Below are 19,008 nucleotides of genomic sequence, written 5' to 3'. Positions count from 1 at the left end.
CGTTTACACACCATAACTAAAAGAAAGTATTTTTTTAATACAAAGTATATAGTACCCATGCACTAAGGTTTATGTACAACCCGGATCCTATTTGTGAAAATATATATAATCTTTAAAGAAAATATATATAAGGGCGAGAGTCAATAAAAATGTTTTCTTCTTAAGTAATAATTTCATTGTGGCTGTAGATCAACAAGGCTTTTTATACTCCGGCGACAAAAAGAAATTGGTAGCCTTCATATGAGAAACTGAAACTACCACCGTGCCGCGGATTCGTGATTAATGACAGTTCTACTTTAAATTCTTGTGGGATTTAAATGGACCAGCTAATGAGGAAACGAGGAAGTTTTTTGTTTATTTTTTTTTAATTAGAACAATATAATATACAAAATATGAAATATTTGAAGTGTGTACTGCTTGCTCTTTCTTTATCCCAAAAGTGCCAGTTCGTTACGTGTGAACTACTCGAAAATTCACAAACAGTTCAGTTCGTTTAATATATTTCTAAAGTTTAGTCCATTATCATTTCAGTGACTGAAATTTTCACAAAGTATTTGGCTTTTTGTCAAGAACTGGCTGATATTGATGAAATTATTTTCCTTTTGGTACATCGAAACATTATCTTTTCAAAAAATATTGAAGTAGACTAAAAAGGATGTGCGCCCGTTTCTAGAACAAAATCATGTGAAATTAATATTTTGAAGTCAATTTTTTGGTTTTCCCATTTTCCATTTCGTCCTTCTAATGTAGGCTAATCCTTGCCTTATGCAATTCATATGGGTATACATTTTTCAAAAATGGTATGATTTTCAAGAATTGTTTAAAATTGGCTTTAATTCCAAATTTTATACGCCCTCGTAGATATGTGGACATATATAGTCGTCGCCCTAGTCCGTCCGTCGGTCCGTCTGTCACCATTTCTTGTGAGCATAATAGAGACAACAGATTTTATCTGATTTAAATGGAATTTGGTGTGATCATTTATATTGATGGGATCTTGGTCAAGTTCGAATTTGAAGTTTTTCGATAAACGGTTTTCGATTTATTGCCCTTGACTTAGTCAAACGCGTCAAAATTTGTTTGTGAGCAAATTGCTGAGATCTTGGACAAGGTCGAATTTGAATATTTTTCGTACACCTCTCTTTAAACTGATATATGTTTCTGGAATTAGAACATTCATCTCATTTAGTCGCTTTTCGATTGCTATTTTTCGATTTTCCAATGCAACCAAATTAATATTTAACAATAATCAAAGAAAAGATTGCAACGAATTCCACAAATTTTTATATATTGAAATTTCCAGAAACCGTCCTTTAAGCTAAGTTAATTAAGTTGTATTTTTTCTGATCGCCTATGGACTAATTAGGAACAAGTAAGAAAGAATGCATTTGAGAAGAATGAGGAAATTACAAGTTTTTATCTGATTAAAAAGAAAATGTCAGGCAGATTTACAGGAAAAATCTTTTCAACAAATGAGGTTTTGAGTACAATGAAATAGATTTTTGTCAATGAAGACTAATTAAAGAATTATTGTATTTTAAAACTGTTAACACTATCGACGCGCAACTAGCACCATTCTGTAATATCTTAGACTGATACATTATACATTTACCCAAACTGGTATGTGGAATTCATTGGAAGTGATTCTTACATATAATTACTTGTTTCGACACGGTGGACCTTCGAGGTTGGTAAGAATCAATTAGCTCCCAAACCGGTCTACCATCGATGCAGACTAACATTTTCATCAAAACGCCATTCAGTAAGTTCTATGACCTTAGCTCCCTCGCCGTTTTCACAAATTTAGTGCTTGCTAGAACAGCTACAGGTTTGTCGCTGATATTTATAGCGAGATATTGTGGTTGAAGAATCTTCAGTTGCATTGTTTGAGGACAAGTAATAATGTAGCTGAGAGATATTTTATCACTTACAAATGGCTTATAGATTATAAATCTATAACAATTAGCATTTCAAAATATCGATCGCTTATCTCTCAACATATATTCCATCTATTCAATATTAGGAGAGACATTTGTTTGCTTACAATTTGAACTTAAATAAAAGTTAAATACGGTGTGGTGTGGCTAAATCGTTACCGATTAGGTTACCCAGGTTAAACTTGCCTCATCAGAGGTTGTCTAGCTAGTGTATGGAGATTGTAATGGCTCTTATTTATATGCACTTTCGATTTCCAGTCCGACGCCCGTGATTACTCTTATCCATTTAATATTTCAGCATAGAACTATAATTACAGTTCTATGATTTAAGTTGCATGGTTTTCTGTTTGGTCATATGATATTCAAGTCTGTAATATTAATAATTAACCATTGTCTAAAATGTTTAAGTGCGTTACTTGGATATTTAAGTCATTGACTGCAATGTTCAAGTTTGTAACTTAGATATTTAAGTCATTAGCTGTATTGTTCAAGTCTGCGACTTGGATATTAAAGTAATTGGAAGCAATGTTGTTGTCTGTAACTTGAATATTTATTCAACTTAATATTAATAACTTATAACTTATTATTTATGGATACATTATGTACTTGCAATGTGGTAAAAGTTGGAATTCATGGCGGTTAAATAGGGAATTCTATTTCAAGGAGGTTAAACCGTAATTCAAGGCGGTGTTATTAAGTGTGTTATCAAGACAGTTCCATGCAGATAAATGGTTATTCGCGGCAGTTAGTTGGTATTTTCTTAGATTATGACCCCGCCATTCTTTTTTGTGAGTATCCCACTTACACTATATTTCACGAAAATAAACAAATTCAGTAAGTTTCCCGCGCTACCCATTCCCCACAACGTCAACGATAACGACAACACTGTCTGGCCTGTCTTGGAGTGAAGTTGGTTGTCTTCGTTTCTGTCAGTGATACCAATATGTGGCCGTCTAATATGCAGGTCCAATAATATGAACGGTAGAGCCGTTACATATGCATCATTTCAAGATAAATTTCCAGAAATATTTTACATCCGCGCACGACCTAGCATGTGTATTCAAGATTACATATATATTCGTTAATATTGTCAGATCAAACGTGCTGTTTATAAGCCATTTTTAATGTCTGCTAAGCTTAACAATCCGCTCAATCTGGATTCAGTACGATAATAAACCGACTATTAATAATTGATTTACATTACTATAGGGACATGAATTATTGTTGCAAGATAAAAGCCTTTGACTATATCGTGTTCGGCTTTAATACATCATTTAGTTTTCCAGTTTTCAGGAACATTTACTTTTAAACATATTCAGTAAGACTGCCTTTTTTCCGTGCTTGGTAGGTTGCCAACGATCACCACAACCCGTTTTCTCTTTGGATCTTTCTCAATTGAATATCAAAAACCTATGTGCGGTTTGTTGCTGTATAGCTACCTCGTTAAATTCATACCCTGGTGTTCTTTTACAATGGCTTGAAATGTAAATGTTCTACCAAACACAATGACGGAATAGAGTTCACAAAATAGAATCTGATGAAAAAAATATTATTACCTAATGACGGTTAGAAATTTCGGTGTAAAATGCAGTTACCTTTTTATGATCATTTTAAATTCGAAAGGGCAGTTTCCAAAAATAAAAGACAAATGTTCATAAAAATATTTAAAAGGGTGATTGGCCATTTTCGTGCAATTAAAAAACAACAAGGAGCTTGGTTTATTGTACCTATTCGAACGAATAGACGCTGTTTGTATATCGAGTGTTTTAAGTGTATCCTGCACTAAACTGCTGTTGCTCAGCCAGTTGTTCAATTTAATTTTACTTACCTTATGAGATCTAGGAATGTATCCACTGAATTCACTCTTTTTGCTGCACCATATCTTTTGATTTCGGATGCCTCTGCACCACCACCAGGCCTGATGCTTACTGCCATGATTATTCCAAGGATGACCGCCAAAATTGTTGTACATGCAAAGTAAGCAATGGTTCGCAAACCCATTTTACCACAAGTTTTAGCATCGAGTCCGGCAATACCTGCAATTAAGCTAGCCACAATAAGTGGCAAAATAAGCATTTTTAACATTCTCATGAGAATTTCACCAGGAAACATAAGGTACATAATTTGTCTTTTGCTGAAATCGCCACCAATTGAACGCACCATAAATCCCATTCCAACACCCAAAAATACACCACAAAAAAGCAAAACAAGAAGCAAATTTTCCTTCGAATTGTCCAAACATTTTCGACCACAGTTTTTAAGTTTGCTTCGAAATCCAGCTCGACCACTTTCCGAAGGAATGATATGAGAATGAGTATTCAATTTTTGTTGTTCATCGTCTTCAGGCGAAAACATGATTGCAAGACTTTTTTTTTTAATTTCTAAAAAAAATTGCTAAAGAAAAATAACACGCTTTAACACATTGGTTAAAACAAGAAACTTTGAAAGCGAGCAGAATAAAAGCGCGCACTTGTTATCGTGGTTTGTATAGCTCTGTTGTGATAAAATAGTATCCGATTGAAGAACGAAGCAGAAGTATATTGGAAACTGAAGAGAGAATATCCTAGTAAGACTAGCAGGAGACGGTATAAAGGATTGATAGACGGTCGTATCACTTTCTATTCACTTCATACAACATCCACTGTTCTTTACACAATTAGTGAAATTGATATTTTCCCGCGCTCACTTCAAACGCAGACGTCAATTTGTGGCTGGTTGACACAGAAGGGAATAAATGCACGAGAACTGGAAATTACATTTGAAGATTATCAGGATAACCATGTACTGAACAAATTCACCTCACAGTCATGTAAATCATATGTATGCTTTTTATGACTTGTAGACGAAAATGCTTTCACGTATTATCAGTTGATATACAAATGATGTATTTTTAATGTTTATTCGATAACTTTAAGAAAGTATTAGAAAGCAGTAAGAGATACTAAAACGTTAAGTATTGAAGACTTTCTCTCTATTTTAATGATAATGCGTTCGGGTTTATTGTAGTATAAGGCTATGTATAAATACATCAATAAAATCCTAGCCCAAGGGAATAATGTCGTACTCAGTGAAAGTTGTGGTTCAACAAGAATCAGGATATGAATAGGAAGCCACATACTATATGGAACATATGTAAACAACAAAATGATCTATAGATTTTTCAAGGTTCAAGCGACAAATGTTTCATTACATCTGATCCGAGTTCGAGTAACTGGGCTTTTCACTCGGATTTAGATATAAGCCACAGTACTGTTGATAAATTAGCAGGGAAGCAGAGGGTTTCATGATGGGTGAACATGACTAGTCTAGCTCAAATCAAAGATGTCGTCCGAGAAGGGTGTCAAAATCGCTAAAACTTTCTGGGATGACTTCTTTTAACATAGACATGCAGTGACACAAAGCTTATTTATCTCTAATATGAAATAGTATCGAAATATTGACATGTAAAAGCGATTGCTGTAGCAAAAAACCGGGAGTACCGGGTACTTAATTTTTTAATACTTAATGTCGCATCACTGACTTGTGAAATTCTTTTCGTTGAATAAAGTATGATGTCTTGTAGTTGAAAGAGTTTATAATCACCAATGACTTACTTTATTATCGATTTATTCAACATGTGGTATGAGGCGGCGATATTTTTGGTTACTGATTGGGATTATGGGGATTATAAGATTACTGTGTCTTTTTTCATCTCACTTTCTATCTATAAGAACGACTGGAAAAGTGAGTCTAAATAAGATATCATGGAATTTTCTTCTTTTGAATATCCTGATAAACTTTTTGGATTTTTGGATTAGAAACTATTAGAATTCGATTTAAAGCAGTCAGGGATAGGATGAACAATTTGAAATGAAAACGGATAACATCACTTTCTATATTCAGTTATTTATACATAATATGTATGTCAGCTATCCAAGCACAGACGTACGACTTGTAATCTTTATAGTGTGTAAATGTTTTCATTGTATTTTCTACACATTTAGTTACAAGCTTCCATCATATTCGGTCGATGAGACCATTATTTAACATTGTGTTTTATAAATGTTTTTACCAATATACGACACTTCTATAACTTAATAATTATTATCATAGTCCGTTTCTCTGTGCATTAAGATTCTATCTGATCAAAATACAAAATGAATCTGCAGGTCCTGGAATTCCACTGAAACTACATGTTTTATGACGTCACTAATCGCAAAGTTCTTATGTGATGCAGCATATTTTGCGATTCGAGACGTTATCAATCATATTTTAGTGGAATTTCAGGAAACACAGACGTCTGATTGAAAATTGGAATGGTGCAAATTGATGCTTACAGTGTCCCCGACACTCATATATACAAAATTTAGAAAACCTCTTTATACAATCCCTTTTATATTATGAAATATGTAAGTCGAATCAGTGCTCGATGCCATTCCCTAATAAGGTAATAATTTTACTTAGAAATGGAATGATAATATTTCCTGCAGTGCAAGATCCTGTAGTACAGGTATAACCAGTCGGACAGCAATGTTGTTTATATTCAGCAGACAGCATAGAGTAAAATATATTAACATTAAACAAAAAACAAGGCAATTTTGCAAGAAAACCAGTTTCATCATCAAACACGGTCTTTGTGTATATTATCACGTGATACAATTTGTGTGAGAATTCTTCCATTGTTCTTTATACGAAATGAAGTCGTTTTATCTAAAGTTCCCCGCAACCTAAATGCGTATGTATCAAGACACTGATAGTGATAGCATCAATTTGCAATTTGGTTCTGGGTGGCTCAGAGAAAACGATAATACTTTTCAATTCAGAATTTTTCAAATAATTCTAATTAAAATTATATTACAATTTCCTTTTTAGTTTTCTCATTATTTTAGTCTACTATGAAGACTACCAATATCAGAAAAACGAAAAGATATGAAATTGTAATATAATTTTGATTAAATTGGGTGCAAATTGATGCTACCAGTATCCTCGATACTCATAGAAGTTAGAAAAACTTCTTAACAATCCCTTTAATATGAAATGGGGGCGTATATTGCCGTCACCCATGTCCTTCAGTCCGTCGGTCGGTCGGTCGGTCGGTCCGTCCACAATTGCTCGTAAACACTCTAGAAGGCACAATTCTTGATGGATTTTGAGAAAATTTGGTGTGAGTGTTCGTAATCACCCAAGAGTGGACCCTACTGAAAATCAGAAAAATCGAAAAATATTTAGTTATTGCCCTTGTTCTTGATAACGCATTCAATTTTTAGCTCGTAAACACTCAAGAAGGTACAGTTCGTGACGGATTTTGACGAAACTTGGTGTGAGAGTTCGTAATCATCCAAAGATGAACCCTTTTGAAAATCAGAAAAATCGAAAAATGTTTCATAGGAGTTATTGACCTTATTCTTGAAAACACTTTCAAATTTTAGCTCTAAACACTAAAAGGCATGATTCTTGTCGGATTTTGACAAAACTTGGTTGTATTATTCAGTACCTCGTCGAAGGTTAAATATTTGCCTTCTTTAGTTTTCACGAGCTAAAAATTAAACACCGTTTTAAGAACAAGGGCAATAACTCATACTCAATATTATTCAATATCGCCCCAAACAGTTCAGAAGTGTATGACTGATGTTTGAATATTTCATACTGGTGCTTGTTACTGTTCTGCTAAAAAATCTTATAGTAGAATGCATGATATTCAACTTACATTAGGTACTGGACAGCACCCATATTCATCATTGGGCAACAAACAGCATGTATCATTCGCCATACATTGAGCTACCGATGGACATATAACTGGACCAATCAATACGTGTCATCTAGATTCATCAATGAGAGTAAAACCTAGGGCTACTTTATATAACCCTGGCGGAGAAATTATAAAATTCACTCTTACACATTTGAAAATAATCATCCCGGAGTTTTTTATAACACGCAGAGAATTTGATATGTTGAAATGGGAAGTATTTCTTCTTTATTAATGTCGTAAGACCTAGAGTGTTTTGACTTTATGATCAGCCATAATGAATATGTGTCATATAATCAGCTCGATCATAGTGATCGATATCGAACAGCATTATCCCCCATCCCAACAAATACAGTACTATACAACAGTCATGTATTCATTTTCAGAAATGAAGAGAATTTACACAATGAATGTTTACCTTGTTTAAAGCTGGCTTAATAACATTTTGAAATGTTTCATTAAACTTGCGACCATGCCACCATACATAATATCAAACTGAGCATCATCTCAAAGATTTAAAAAGAAAAGTTCAGTTGAAGCATTTCTGCCTATCTGAACAAAGAAATCAAAAATGCAAAAATTTAAAACGTAATATTTACACTCATCATTTTTGCTTTGACACAACCAAGCTAAAATCGGAATATTAATTTAAAGTAAATAGCCTATGTATATAGATTAAAAATACTATAGTTAATTATTTTTTTATATTAATGATCTATGAAGAGATCATGATGATTCCATTGTGGCAAGGTGAGACAAACACTATCTATCACTATGCTATCACGCCATTCTGTAGCCCGCGACAATTCTGACAATTAGTTCCCATTATAATTTTAACTATAGGTTTCAAGTCCTAATAAACCAGGCACTTCCATTTTCCATGATTTGTTTGACAATTTTTTTTTATTTCTATGGATGCGATAGAGTTCAAAAATGACATTAAATGACTGCATTGAAAGGATGTTTGGTTGTATTTACATTTGAAGATATGATATTTGGTCAAAATAATGATTATTGGTCAAATTGATACTGTGTACTATTGTCAATCTCCCAAGGTTCTAAATAGACTTCTTATTTAAATAGATAAATATTTTTTTTTTTTTCAAAAACTTCATCATTTACCTTATTCCATAAAGTTTGTGTTTGTGCGGATTGAATAATGAGTTATCGAAATCACACTGGGTGGAGCTAACTTTTTTGAATTTCGTTTTTAACTTTTCGTTTGTATAGGCCTATATTATCCTATGAATAATTTAATTTGAAAATTTCTGGTCTTTTCGTCTTGGCAGGTAGAATAAATTCTTTCTAATATTTCTCTGATAGCCTTTTGGTTTAGTAAAATGTATGTATTATTTCATTGTTAACTTTGGAATTTTTAGGATAATACTGAATAATATTTTGTCAAAGTCCGGCAAGAATCGTGTCTTTTAGTGTTTATGAGCTAAAAATTGAAAGCGTTTTCAATAAAAAAAAAGGTCAATAACTCCTATAAAATATTATTTCATTTAAAATAGGGTTCATCCTTGGGGGATAAGAAACACTCATATCAAGTTTCGTCGAAATCTGTCAAGAATTGTGCCTTCTAAAGTGTTCACGGGGTAAAAGTTGAACATGTTTTTAAGAACAAGGGCAATAACTCATATTCAATATTTTTCGATTTTTCTGATTGTGTGATAACAAGCATTCACACCAAGTTTCATCAAAATCTGTCAATAATTAAACATTCTAGAGTGTATACAATCTCAAACTGAACAATGGCAATAACTCAAACTAAATATTTTGAGATTTTTCTGATTTTCAATAGGATGCTTGGGTTATTACAGTTTCATCAAAACCCGTAAAGAATTGCGCCTTCAATAGGGATTACGAGCATTTCAAGAACAACACATACTAAATATTTTCAATAGGGTTCATACCTATATCAAGTTTCATCAAATCAGTCAAGATTTGTGCCTTCTAGAGTGATTACGGAATGCCGTTTGTTGCAGAGCGATAGAAGAGCTTTCATAATTGACAGTTTGTTGTTGGTGCCTAAAAACTGTATCCTCTATTGCAATGTTTTTAACCTTGGGTACCAGAACCTTCTCAAGGGCTACTTGAGAAGTCAAGGTAACATAGCAGTATTTAAGTGACGCAAAGATCGGGGTTAAGAGAAATAATCAAAACACTTTTTGTGAGTGAATATTACCTTAAATGTCATAGAAACCGCAAAATGCCCTTGCTTACTTGAAATAGAGCGACCTTGATTCGACTTGTTGAAGGAAACAATAAAAGTATAATGCTCAAAGTGTGTATGTATGTAAATAACTCATCAAATTAATCAAATAGGCAAGAATTAACTATTAGTTGTCGGATCATTAACATAATGAATAAGAATTAAGAATTTTATTCCATAACTATATAGAAATTCTGTTTGATTTTAGTCGCTTCAAGTTACTTCAGCTTGGTTTAGATCGAATTTACATGGTAAATATGAAGGGCGTAATTCTTCTGCATGTATTGTAATAATAGCTTATAAGATTTCAACGTTAAATATTACATGACATTACGAACAAGCTTAATGTTTTCACATAAGCTATATCGCATTATGAAATTGGCACTTAGTATGTGTAAAGGAATACAGATGCATACTGTTATTGTTGACAGTCCACATTCCTTATAAACATACCTAATGGTTTATGGAATATCCTGCTTTGAAACTTTTTCAAACACGGTAGCCACTAACTCTACACAAGATGTCTAATATCATTAAGGATTAAGTTATGTTGAAAAGCATTCTCACTGTTCATTAAATTACTGTAGTAACCTATTCAAGATAGGTCCCAAGCCTTTCTGATATGTATCTGTGGAATCGCTTTTATCAATCAGCAGCACCTTAAACTCTTTTTTAAGATGATGCACGGTTCATATTATCAGTATGGTGGCTTGTACACTGATATTAGCCAACAGTCGCAAGTTTAATGAAACATTTCGAGATGTTATTAAGCTAGAATTAAACAAGGTAGATAATGATTTTTTTTTTCCGCTTCTCGTTTGAAAAGTCCATTATTATACATTTATTAGTATACTTTGGACAAGATTTTGGTGAGCGAAGGAAACCTTTATCGACATAAAAATATAGTGATATGTCCTGTAGAATTGTTATGAATGCAAGAATCTGAATGAAAAAGGCCGATGTATTATTCCAGGTTCCGACCACGTTGTCTGTGCCCACTATCTGTGTTAAAAATTGCAATGATGTGTGCGTGTGTATGTATAGGCTATATAAATTGAAAAGACATTCCATTAAATACTCAATTTTGATTTATAGATGAAGGAATTTAGTGAAACAATCCAAACGTGTCAGGAAGGACGAACATATTGTCCCAGTGTTAATACGTGTTGCTTAACCTCGGATGACCGCTATGGTTGTTGTCCTCTACCCAATGTAAGTTATGTTAAAAATCAATGTGGTTGCTTCTGGTTTATTCGTGAAATAATATTTTTCAGCATATGAATATTGGGGTCGATTGAAAATGGAACCGTTACAGAATACGCAAGAGATTTCGATCAACTTGACCGGAAATCATACTAGAAATTCATACGGCGACAACAATGTACACACAATCTGAAACGCATCGAAATGGATCCGAGATAAGGAGGATTTGTTATATATACAAAGTTTAATCAAAAGAAGATGAAAACTGCAGTCTCTATTGCGTCCACGAGGAACTATAATGTATCATAAGCGACTACTTGATACGAAATAATATCAGCAAATATCTGACATTAAAATGTTCTTGATCATGATAATGATAATTTTATTAGCCTAAGTTATTCTATACATTTGTTACATTTTGCGTTAAATTATGGTTTCCAATATTGATGAAAGCTCGTACCAAAATGTGTAAAAATTACAATGAAAATATTATACACACTTTAAAGCCTAATCACCGACTATCATAACAGAAAAGAGTATGGACACATACATACACGTAATTGATATGCCTTTACGGTACCTGTTTCACATTTATCTACAATTCGGGTTTGCTACAATACATTATGCGAGCAAAACTCAATTAAAATTCAATCTACCTGAGTACAAAGTACAAGGAATTAATAATAGTACCCAATATAGAGCATCATTGATTTTACTGCATTATACTGTTCAAACTAGTGTCACTAATAACGCTTCGGATTCCAAAGACGAAGTTTACACCACAATGTGGGCGTATAAAAATAGCAATATAAAGTTGCTTTTGCTGTATATTAATCAGACTTTATTTGTACTAAATTAATGAATATGTACATCACTGTTAATTTCATATGGACATAAAAAATATAGATTTATTTCACACAATCATATAAAAAAGATTCAATTGTTAATAAGTACAAATGTTATGATTACACTTAATCATCATTAAACAACCAAGAAAACGCACTATGATTATGTAAAACTGTAGCACTATAATGCTTGATTATATCATATTTATAACACTACAAAAATTAACACAAGAGTGTTTCCATAACTGCTTATGGAATGTAATAGAATACATGTACAAACATGTTACATACGGCGTGAAAAAAGAAATAAGTATGATAATAAGGAACACATGAATATTTAACAATTTCTCTTTCAGTTCTTTTAATCTCAGATGTCTCCTAATATAATTATTTTCTTTGAAATATACTATCCTTTATCTGTGATTTATTTATCCTGCACTGAATAGATACATTAAGTTTTTTTAAAACAGATATAATAATCTATACTTTAAATTTTTACTTTTGATTAAGCATTAAATATTCTGGCACTATTCTTTTTTAAGATAGCTTGCCAGGTAAGGTAATATACACCCACTGGCAGCTTTCATTTTTAATAAAAATATTTAGCCTACAATTAACACCAGAATGAAATATTCAACCTTCAGTCATACACTTCTTTTGAACTTTTTGAGGTGATACTGAATAAATTTCGTCAAAATCTGTCCAGAATTGTGCCTTCTAAAGTGTTTACAGACTAAAACTTGAATGCGTTTAAAGAACAAGGGCAATAACTCATCCAAAATATTTTTTCGATTTTCAATAGGGCTCATCCTCGGGTTATTACAAACAACCATACCAAGTTTCATCTAAATCAGTTGAATTATGCCTTCTAGAGTGTTTACGAGCAATTGTGGACAAACCAACCGAAATGTGTGACGGTAATATAATTTTAAACAAGTGAGTATATTTACAAGACAAAATACATTAGAAATAGACAATACAAATCTAATTCTATACCAATTTTACAGTTCAATTTCAAGATCATACAATTATTTAAAAGAATGAGAGCTGGTACTTTCTGTTAAATCAGGAATAATGAATTTATTGGAAACATACAAAAGATCAATTATATTTATATCTAAATTTATAATATAATTTAAATATAATTAAAATCTATTTTTAAATAAATACCAATTTTTATTTCTTAATTTTTGACATAAACCACTTCTAGTGCATTTATAACCATCTGGACAACATTTGGTACCACAACAACTTAGCTGAAAGTAGAAAATAATTATAAACAAAATAAATTTCAGCAGTCATCAATCTGTGTCAAATGGTACCAAAAATCTAACATGTTAAAAGTATTAGAGATAGGGTGACCAGTGACAGTAGGGGAGCTAAATGAATTCATTGATGCCTAATGGAGACATGGTTTTGTCGGCTCTGTGTCCTTTTAGTCTTATGCAGATGCAGCGTTTTGATTCTACGGCATATTGCAGTCTGCAGAATTTGCAGTTGAGCAGGTAGACAATGTTGCGAGTGTTGCAATCTAGCTATATATAGAGGTGAAGTTCTCACTTTTGCCTTGCTGTCTCTGAAGAGTTCGAACAGAACGAAACCGGTTGGGCGACTCATACCTAAGAAAGGGTATTTTCGGAAGCCATTTCTTCCTTAACTTTATTATGTTAAAGGTATTGTTGACACAAAATTTCATAAAATTCTGACATAAACTGTCACCTCTATCCCGTTCACTAGCCACATTTAACATAATTTGTATTATTAAAATCAGATGATATCTTTATAGTCTATAGTATTCATGAACAAATTTTGATGCTTTTTTACTCAGTCAAGAGCCATAACTTTGACCAAAATCTCATTGTTATAGATGATCACAACAAATTTCATTAAATTCAGCTGAAAACTGTAGTCTCTGTTGAGTTCACAAACAAATTTTGACCTGTTTTTACTCAGTCAATAACAATAACTCAAACATCATCCATTGAAAAATCATCAAATTTCAACTTGACCAAGATCTAAATCAATATAAATCAATACAAAATTTCCTTAAAAATCAGATAAGAACTGTACTCTCTGTCGTGTTCACAAGCCAATTGGCGACGGACTGACTGACTGACCGGGGTGATGACAATATACAACAATTATAATGTGGATGTATAAAAAATATACAGTGTATAAAGATTGAAAACTTATTGGTTTAAATAAACTTGCTAAGGGGAAATAACTCAAAATTTCTATCAATGATCAATGTACTAAGACTACAAACCTTTTGCTTGGGAGGACTTTTAGTAAATAATTTAGTGGTATAACTTCCAACACATTGTCCTTTTGATGAATCACACTTTAAACCATTTGGGCAACAATGGACTCCATCAGAACAGCATACTGCCTGTAATTGAAATGAAATGAGTTTTACATCAACAAGATTCGACAATACTTAAGCACTTGTTGAACAGAAGATGCATATTATAGACACCATGAGACAGAAAATTAGCAGCACAGAGCTATTGTTAGTGAATGTAAATCTACAACAAAGACTTACATCTGGTAAGGGACAACAGCCATAGTTACCAGTATTTAATTTACAACAGGTATTATCATTTGGACATTGAGATCTTCCATCAGGACACATCACACCATAACTTTCTATTGATGGCTTCTTTTGTAAAGGTATTTTAGTCTACAAAATAAGACACAGAGCTTGTTATTTCAAAGGCATAACATTGATAGTTCTTGAAAACGTGTTCAATCTTTAGCTCATGAAAACTCTAGAAGACAAATATTCAATCTTCAGCGCGGTAATGAATAATAAAACCAAGTTTTGTCAAAATTCGGCAAGAATCATGCCTTCTAGAGTTTTTATGAGCTACAAATTCAACGAGTTTTCAAGATCAAGGGCAATAACTCATACTAAATATTTTTCGATTTTTCTGATTTTCAGTAGTCTTAATCCTTGGATGATAACTAACACTCAAGCCAAATTTTGTTAAAACCTGTCATGAATTGTCCCTTCTAGAGTGTTTACAAGCTAAAATTTGAACTCGTTTTCAAGAACAAGGGCAATAACTCATACTAAATATTTTTCTATTTTTCAGTTTTTCAATACGGTTTATCCATGGGTGATAACCAACACATGCCAAGTTTTGTCAAAATCCGTCAAAAATTGTGCCTTCTATGGGTGTTTACAAGCTAAAATTGAATGCGTTTTCAAGAACAAGGGCAATAACTCATACTAAATATTTTTCAATTTTTCTGATTTTCAATAAGGTTTATCCTTGGGAGATGATGAACACTCATACCAAGTTTCATCAAAATCCGTCATGAATTGCACCTTCTAGAGTGTTTACGAGCGTTTCAAGAACAAGGGCAATAACTCATAGTAAATATTTTTCAATTCGTCTGATTTTCAATAGGGTTCATCCTTGGGTGATTACAAACAACCATACCAAGTTTCTTCGAAATCAGTCAAGAATTGTGCCTTGTAGAGTGTTTACGAGCAATTGTGGATGGACGGACGGCCGGACGGACAAACGGAAATGGGTGACAGCGTATAAAAATTAGACATTTTAGAGTTTTTGTTCTGGTTTGGCAGGACAATAATCAATAATTTCCTCACATATAGTGACCATATTTTCTTTTATTGAAAATAAGTCATTATAATAATCAAGTCATATAAGACAAATGAAGCACAAAAGAGATTCAAAGATCAAAAAGTATTATATAGCTATATTCTATAGCTTACATCTGCAGATTTTAAAGATTGAGATGATGTTTTCTTTGACCACATGACACTAGTTCCATCTTGTCTGTCACATTTACCAGCTCCAGTATCACAAGTTGTTCCTGATGGACAACAGTGGATTTGATCTGAACAACATACAGCCTGAAATAAAGAATCTGTTGTTATAAATGGTTGTGAAGAGGAGAAACATTAAATGTTTGTATCCACTTATACTAGCTTTAATATTTGACTATATATGGTAAGTACAATTATTTATAAGCCACCAAATTGAAAAGTACAAAGGAATGACAACAAGATAAGCAGAAGAACAAGTGATAAAAGCTTCTAAACTTGAAGGAGACCTGGGAGCAGTACCTACAGAACAAAGTAAAAACTTAAAAAAACATGCAAGGGTTATAAAATGACAGATACAGAAGATGAGGACAGCTGTAGATAAGGCAACAGAAATATAGAAGCCAGAGAAACAGACAAAATGACAGAATAACAGCAGCAGTAGATGAGAAAAGAAGGAGATAAAGCAACAAAAGTACATGTAATTGGAAGAATTGTCCAATAATCAGATGAGAAATACAAGTATGTGATCTTGAAAGAAGATCAAAGTTATAAGACTGAAGAAGAATATTTACTTACATTTGGCAGTGGACAGCATCCATATTGTCCTGTAGATAATTTACAACAAGTTGAACCATCAGGACATTGAGATTGTTGATCAGGACAAACAACATTTTCTACTTTTAAAGATTGAGATGATGTTTTCTTTGACCACATGACACTAGTTCCATCTTGTCTGTTACATTTACCAGCTCCAGTATCACAAGTTGTTCCTGATGGACAACAGTGGATTTGATCTGAACAACATACAGCCTGAAATAAAGAGTCTGTTGTAATAAATGGTTGTAAGAGGAGACATAGAACAAATCTAAACCAACAAGAAATGAAAGAAAAAATAATAAAAGCTTCAGAAATTAATGAAGCATTAACAAAGGAACAAAGTAACAACAGGCAAAAGTAATAGAAGAACTGCAAAAGAAGATAAAGAAGATGAAGATAACTGTTGGACAATAGAAGATTACAGTTACAGATAAAACAACAGAAGATGAGGACAGTTACAGATAAAAAAACAGAAGATGAGGACAGTTGCAAATAAAACAACAGAAGATGAGGACAGTTGCAAATAAAACAACAGAAGATGAGGACAGTTGCAGATAAAACAACAGAAGATGAGGACAGTTGCAAATAAAACAACAGAAGATGAGGACAGTTGCAAATAAAACAACAGAAGAACAAACAACAATAGTACAGAAGCAACAACAACAATAAAAATAAAGAAGACAGAATAACAGCAATAGAAGATGAAGACAGAAGAAGATAAAGCGACTTACGTAGTTGGAAAATTTCATCTAAAAAGACGCTGAAGTATCAGATTAGGTTTTCATAATTTTTGTGATCTAGAAAACAGATTAAGTGTTAAACTGATGTATGAAAAGGTAAAAAGACTGAAGAAGAATATTTACTTACATTTGGCAGTGGACAGCATCCATATTGTCCTGTAGATAATTTACAACAAGTTGAACCATCAGGACATTGAGATTGTTGATCAGGACAAACAACATTTTCTACTTTTAAAGATTGAGATGATGTTTTCTTGGACCACATGACACTAGTTCCATCTTGTCTGTTACATTTACCAGCTCCAGTATCACAAGTTGTTCCTGATGGACAACAGTGGATTTGATCTGAACAACATACAGCCTGAAATAAAGAATCTGTTTTTAGAAAATGGTTGTACAAGGAGACATAGAACAAATCTAAACCAAAAAGAGACGAAAGAAAAGCTAATAAAAGCTTCAGAAATTAATGAAGCATTAACAAAGGAACAAAGTAACAACAGGCAAAAGTAATAGAAGAACTGCAAAAGAAGATAAAGAAGATGAAGATAACTGTTAGACAATAGAAGATTACAGTTACAGATAAAACAACAGAAGATGAGGACAGTTACAGATAAAACAACAGAAGATGAGGACAGTTGCAAATAAAACAACAGAAGACCGAACAACAATAGTACAGAAGCAACAACAACAATAAAGATAGCTTGCCAGGCAAGGTAACACACGCCCACTGGCAGCTGTCAGAAATGATAAAAAAGTCTTTAGTGACTATAGTATGAATTTTCTCATGTTAAAGAAATTTTAATAGTTTGAATTCATTGATATAAAATATATTTACTGCCAGATATTTATGCTGAGAAATACCACCAAATTCTTAAAAATCAATATCAATAATCCAAACACATAAAATTATCGCATCAATATACATGATCACACCATGTTTCATTAAAATCAATTGAAAACTGTAGTCTCTTATGAGTTAACAAACAAATTTTGACACATTTTTCCTAAGTCAAGGGCAATAACTCAAAGACCGTTCATTGAAATATCAAATTCGAACTCGTCCAATATCTCATCAATATAAATGATCACACCAAATTTCATTAAAATCAGCTGAAAACTAGTCTCTATTGTGATCACAAACAAATTTTGACACGTTTTTCCTAAGTCAAGGGCAATAACTCAAAAACCGTTCATCGAAAGATCGTCAAATTCGAACTTGACTAAGATCTTATCAATATAAATGATCACAGCAAATTTCATTAAAATCAGTTGAAAACTGTAGTCTCTATTGTGTTCACAAGAAATGTTGACGTACCGATGGACCAACGGACCGACAGGGGCAACAGCAATATACGTCCACATTTCCATGTGGGCGTATAAAAATAAAAAAGACAGAATAACAGCAACAGAAAAGGAAGACAGAAGAATATAAAGCAAGTGAAAGAATTGGAAAACTTCATCTAAACAGATGCTGAAGTATCAGATTAGGTTTTCATAATTTTTGTGATCTAGAAAACAGATTAAGTGTTAAACTGATGTATGAAAAGGTAAAAAGACTGAAGAAGAATATTTACTTACATTTGGCAGTGGACAGCATCCATATTGTCCTGTAGATAATTTACAACAAGTTGAACCATCAGGACATTGAGATTGTTGATCAGGACAAACAACATTTTCTGCTTTTTCCTTGAATGGATGATAGATTTAACAGTTACATAACACAATATTTTCATTGTTAAAATATTTTTTAATACATCAATTGTAGAGTGATGTAGATATACAATATCAATATTTCTATACTATATCGCCCTACAATTGATTTAAAAGTATTTATAGCAGTATTCAGGGTACAGTCAGGGGCTGCACCATCCTTCCGAGACTGGGGGTACAAATAGGGAGCAGACATGCTTAATGGCGGAAGCGTCCCATGAAACATGAAAATGTTTTAAA

General features: G+C 32.7%; 2 protein-coding genes across 2 annotated transcripts in view; both read right to left on the bottom strand.

The window, feature by feature from the left end:
- LOTGIDRAFT_61417 (hypothetical protein) overlaps nt 1-4,163 on the bottom strand; it is a gene marked incomplete at both ends in the record, with an annotated part of 49,063 nt that extends 44,900 nt beyond the window's left edge. The window contains one exon of the mRNA XM_009047859.1: nt 3,766-4,163. Coding sequence (XP_009046107.1) covers nt 3,766-4,163 — 398 coding nt within the window. The remainder of the gene's footprint in view (nt 1-3,765) is intronic.
- Nucleotides 4,164-14,263: 10,100 nt separating this feature from the next.
- Nucleotides 14,264-18,729, bottom strand: LOTGIDRAFT_81959 (hypothetical protein; the record flags this gene model as incomplete). The annotated part of the gene is made up of 6 exons (XM_009047858.1): nt 14,264-14,314; nt 14,468-14,581; nt 15,668-15,808; nt 16,298-16,531; nt 17,186-17,419; nt 18,637-18,729. Coding segments are annotated over 6 exons (867 nt in total), but the record flags the coding sequence as incomplete, so codon positions are not given.
- Nucleotides 18,730-19,008: the final 279 nt, after the last annotated feature.

The sequence above is a fragment of the Lottia gigantea genome (genome assembly GCF_000327385.1).
Source record: "Lottia gigantea unplaced genomic scaffold LOTGIsca_118, whole genome shotgun sequence".
Lineage (NCBI taxonomy): Eukaryota > Metazoa > Mollusca > Gastropoda > Lottiidae > Lottia > Lottia gigantea.
Note: the sequence above shows the minus strand (reverse complement) of the source record. Positions and strands in the feature narration are given on the sequence as shown.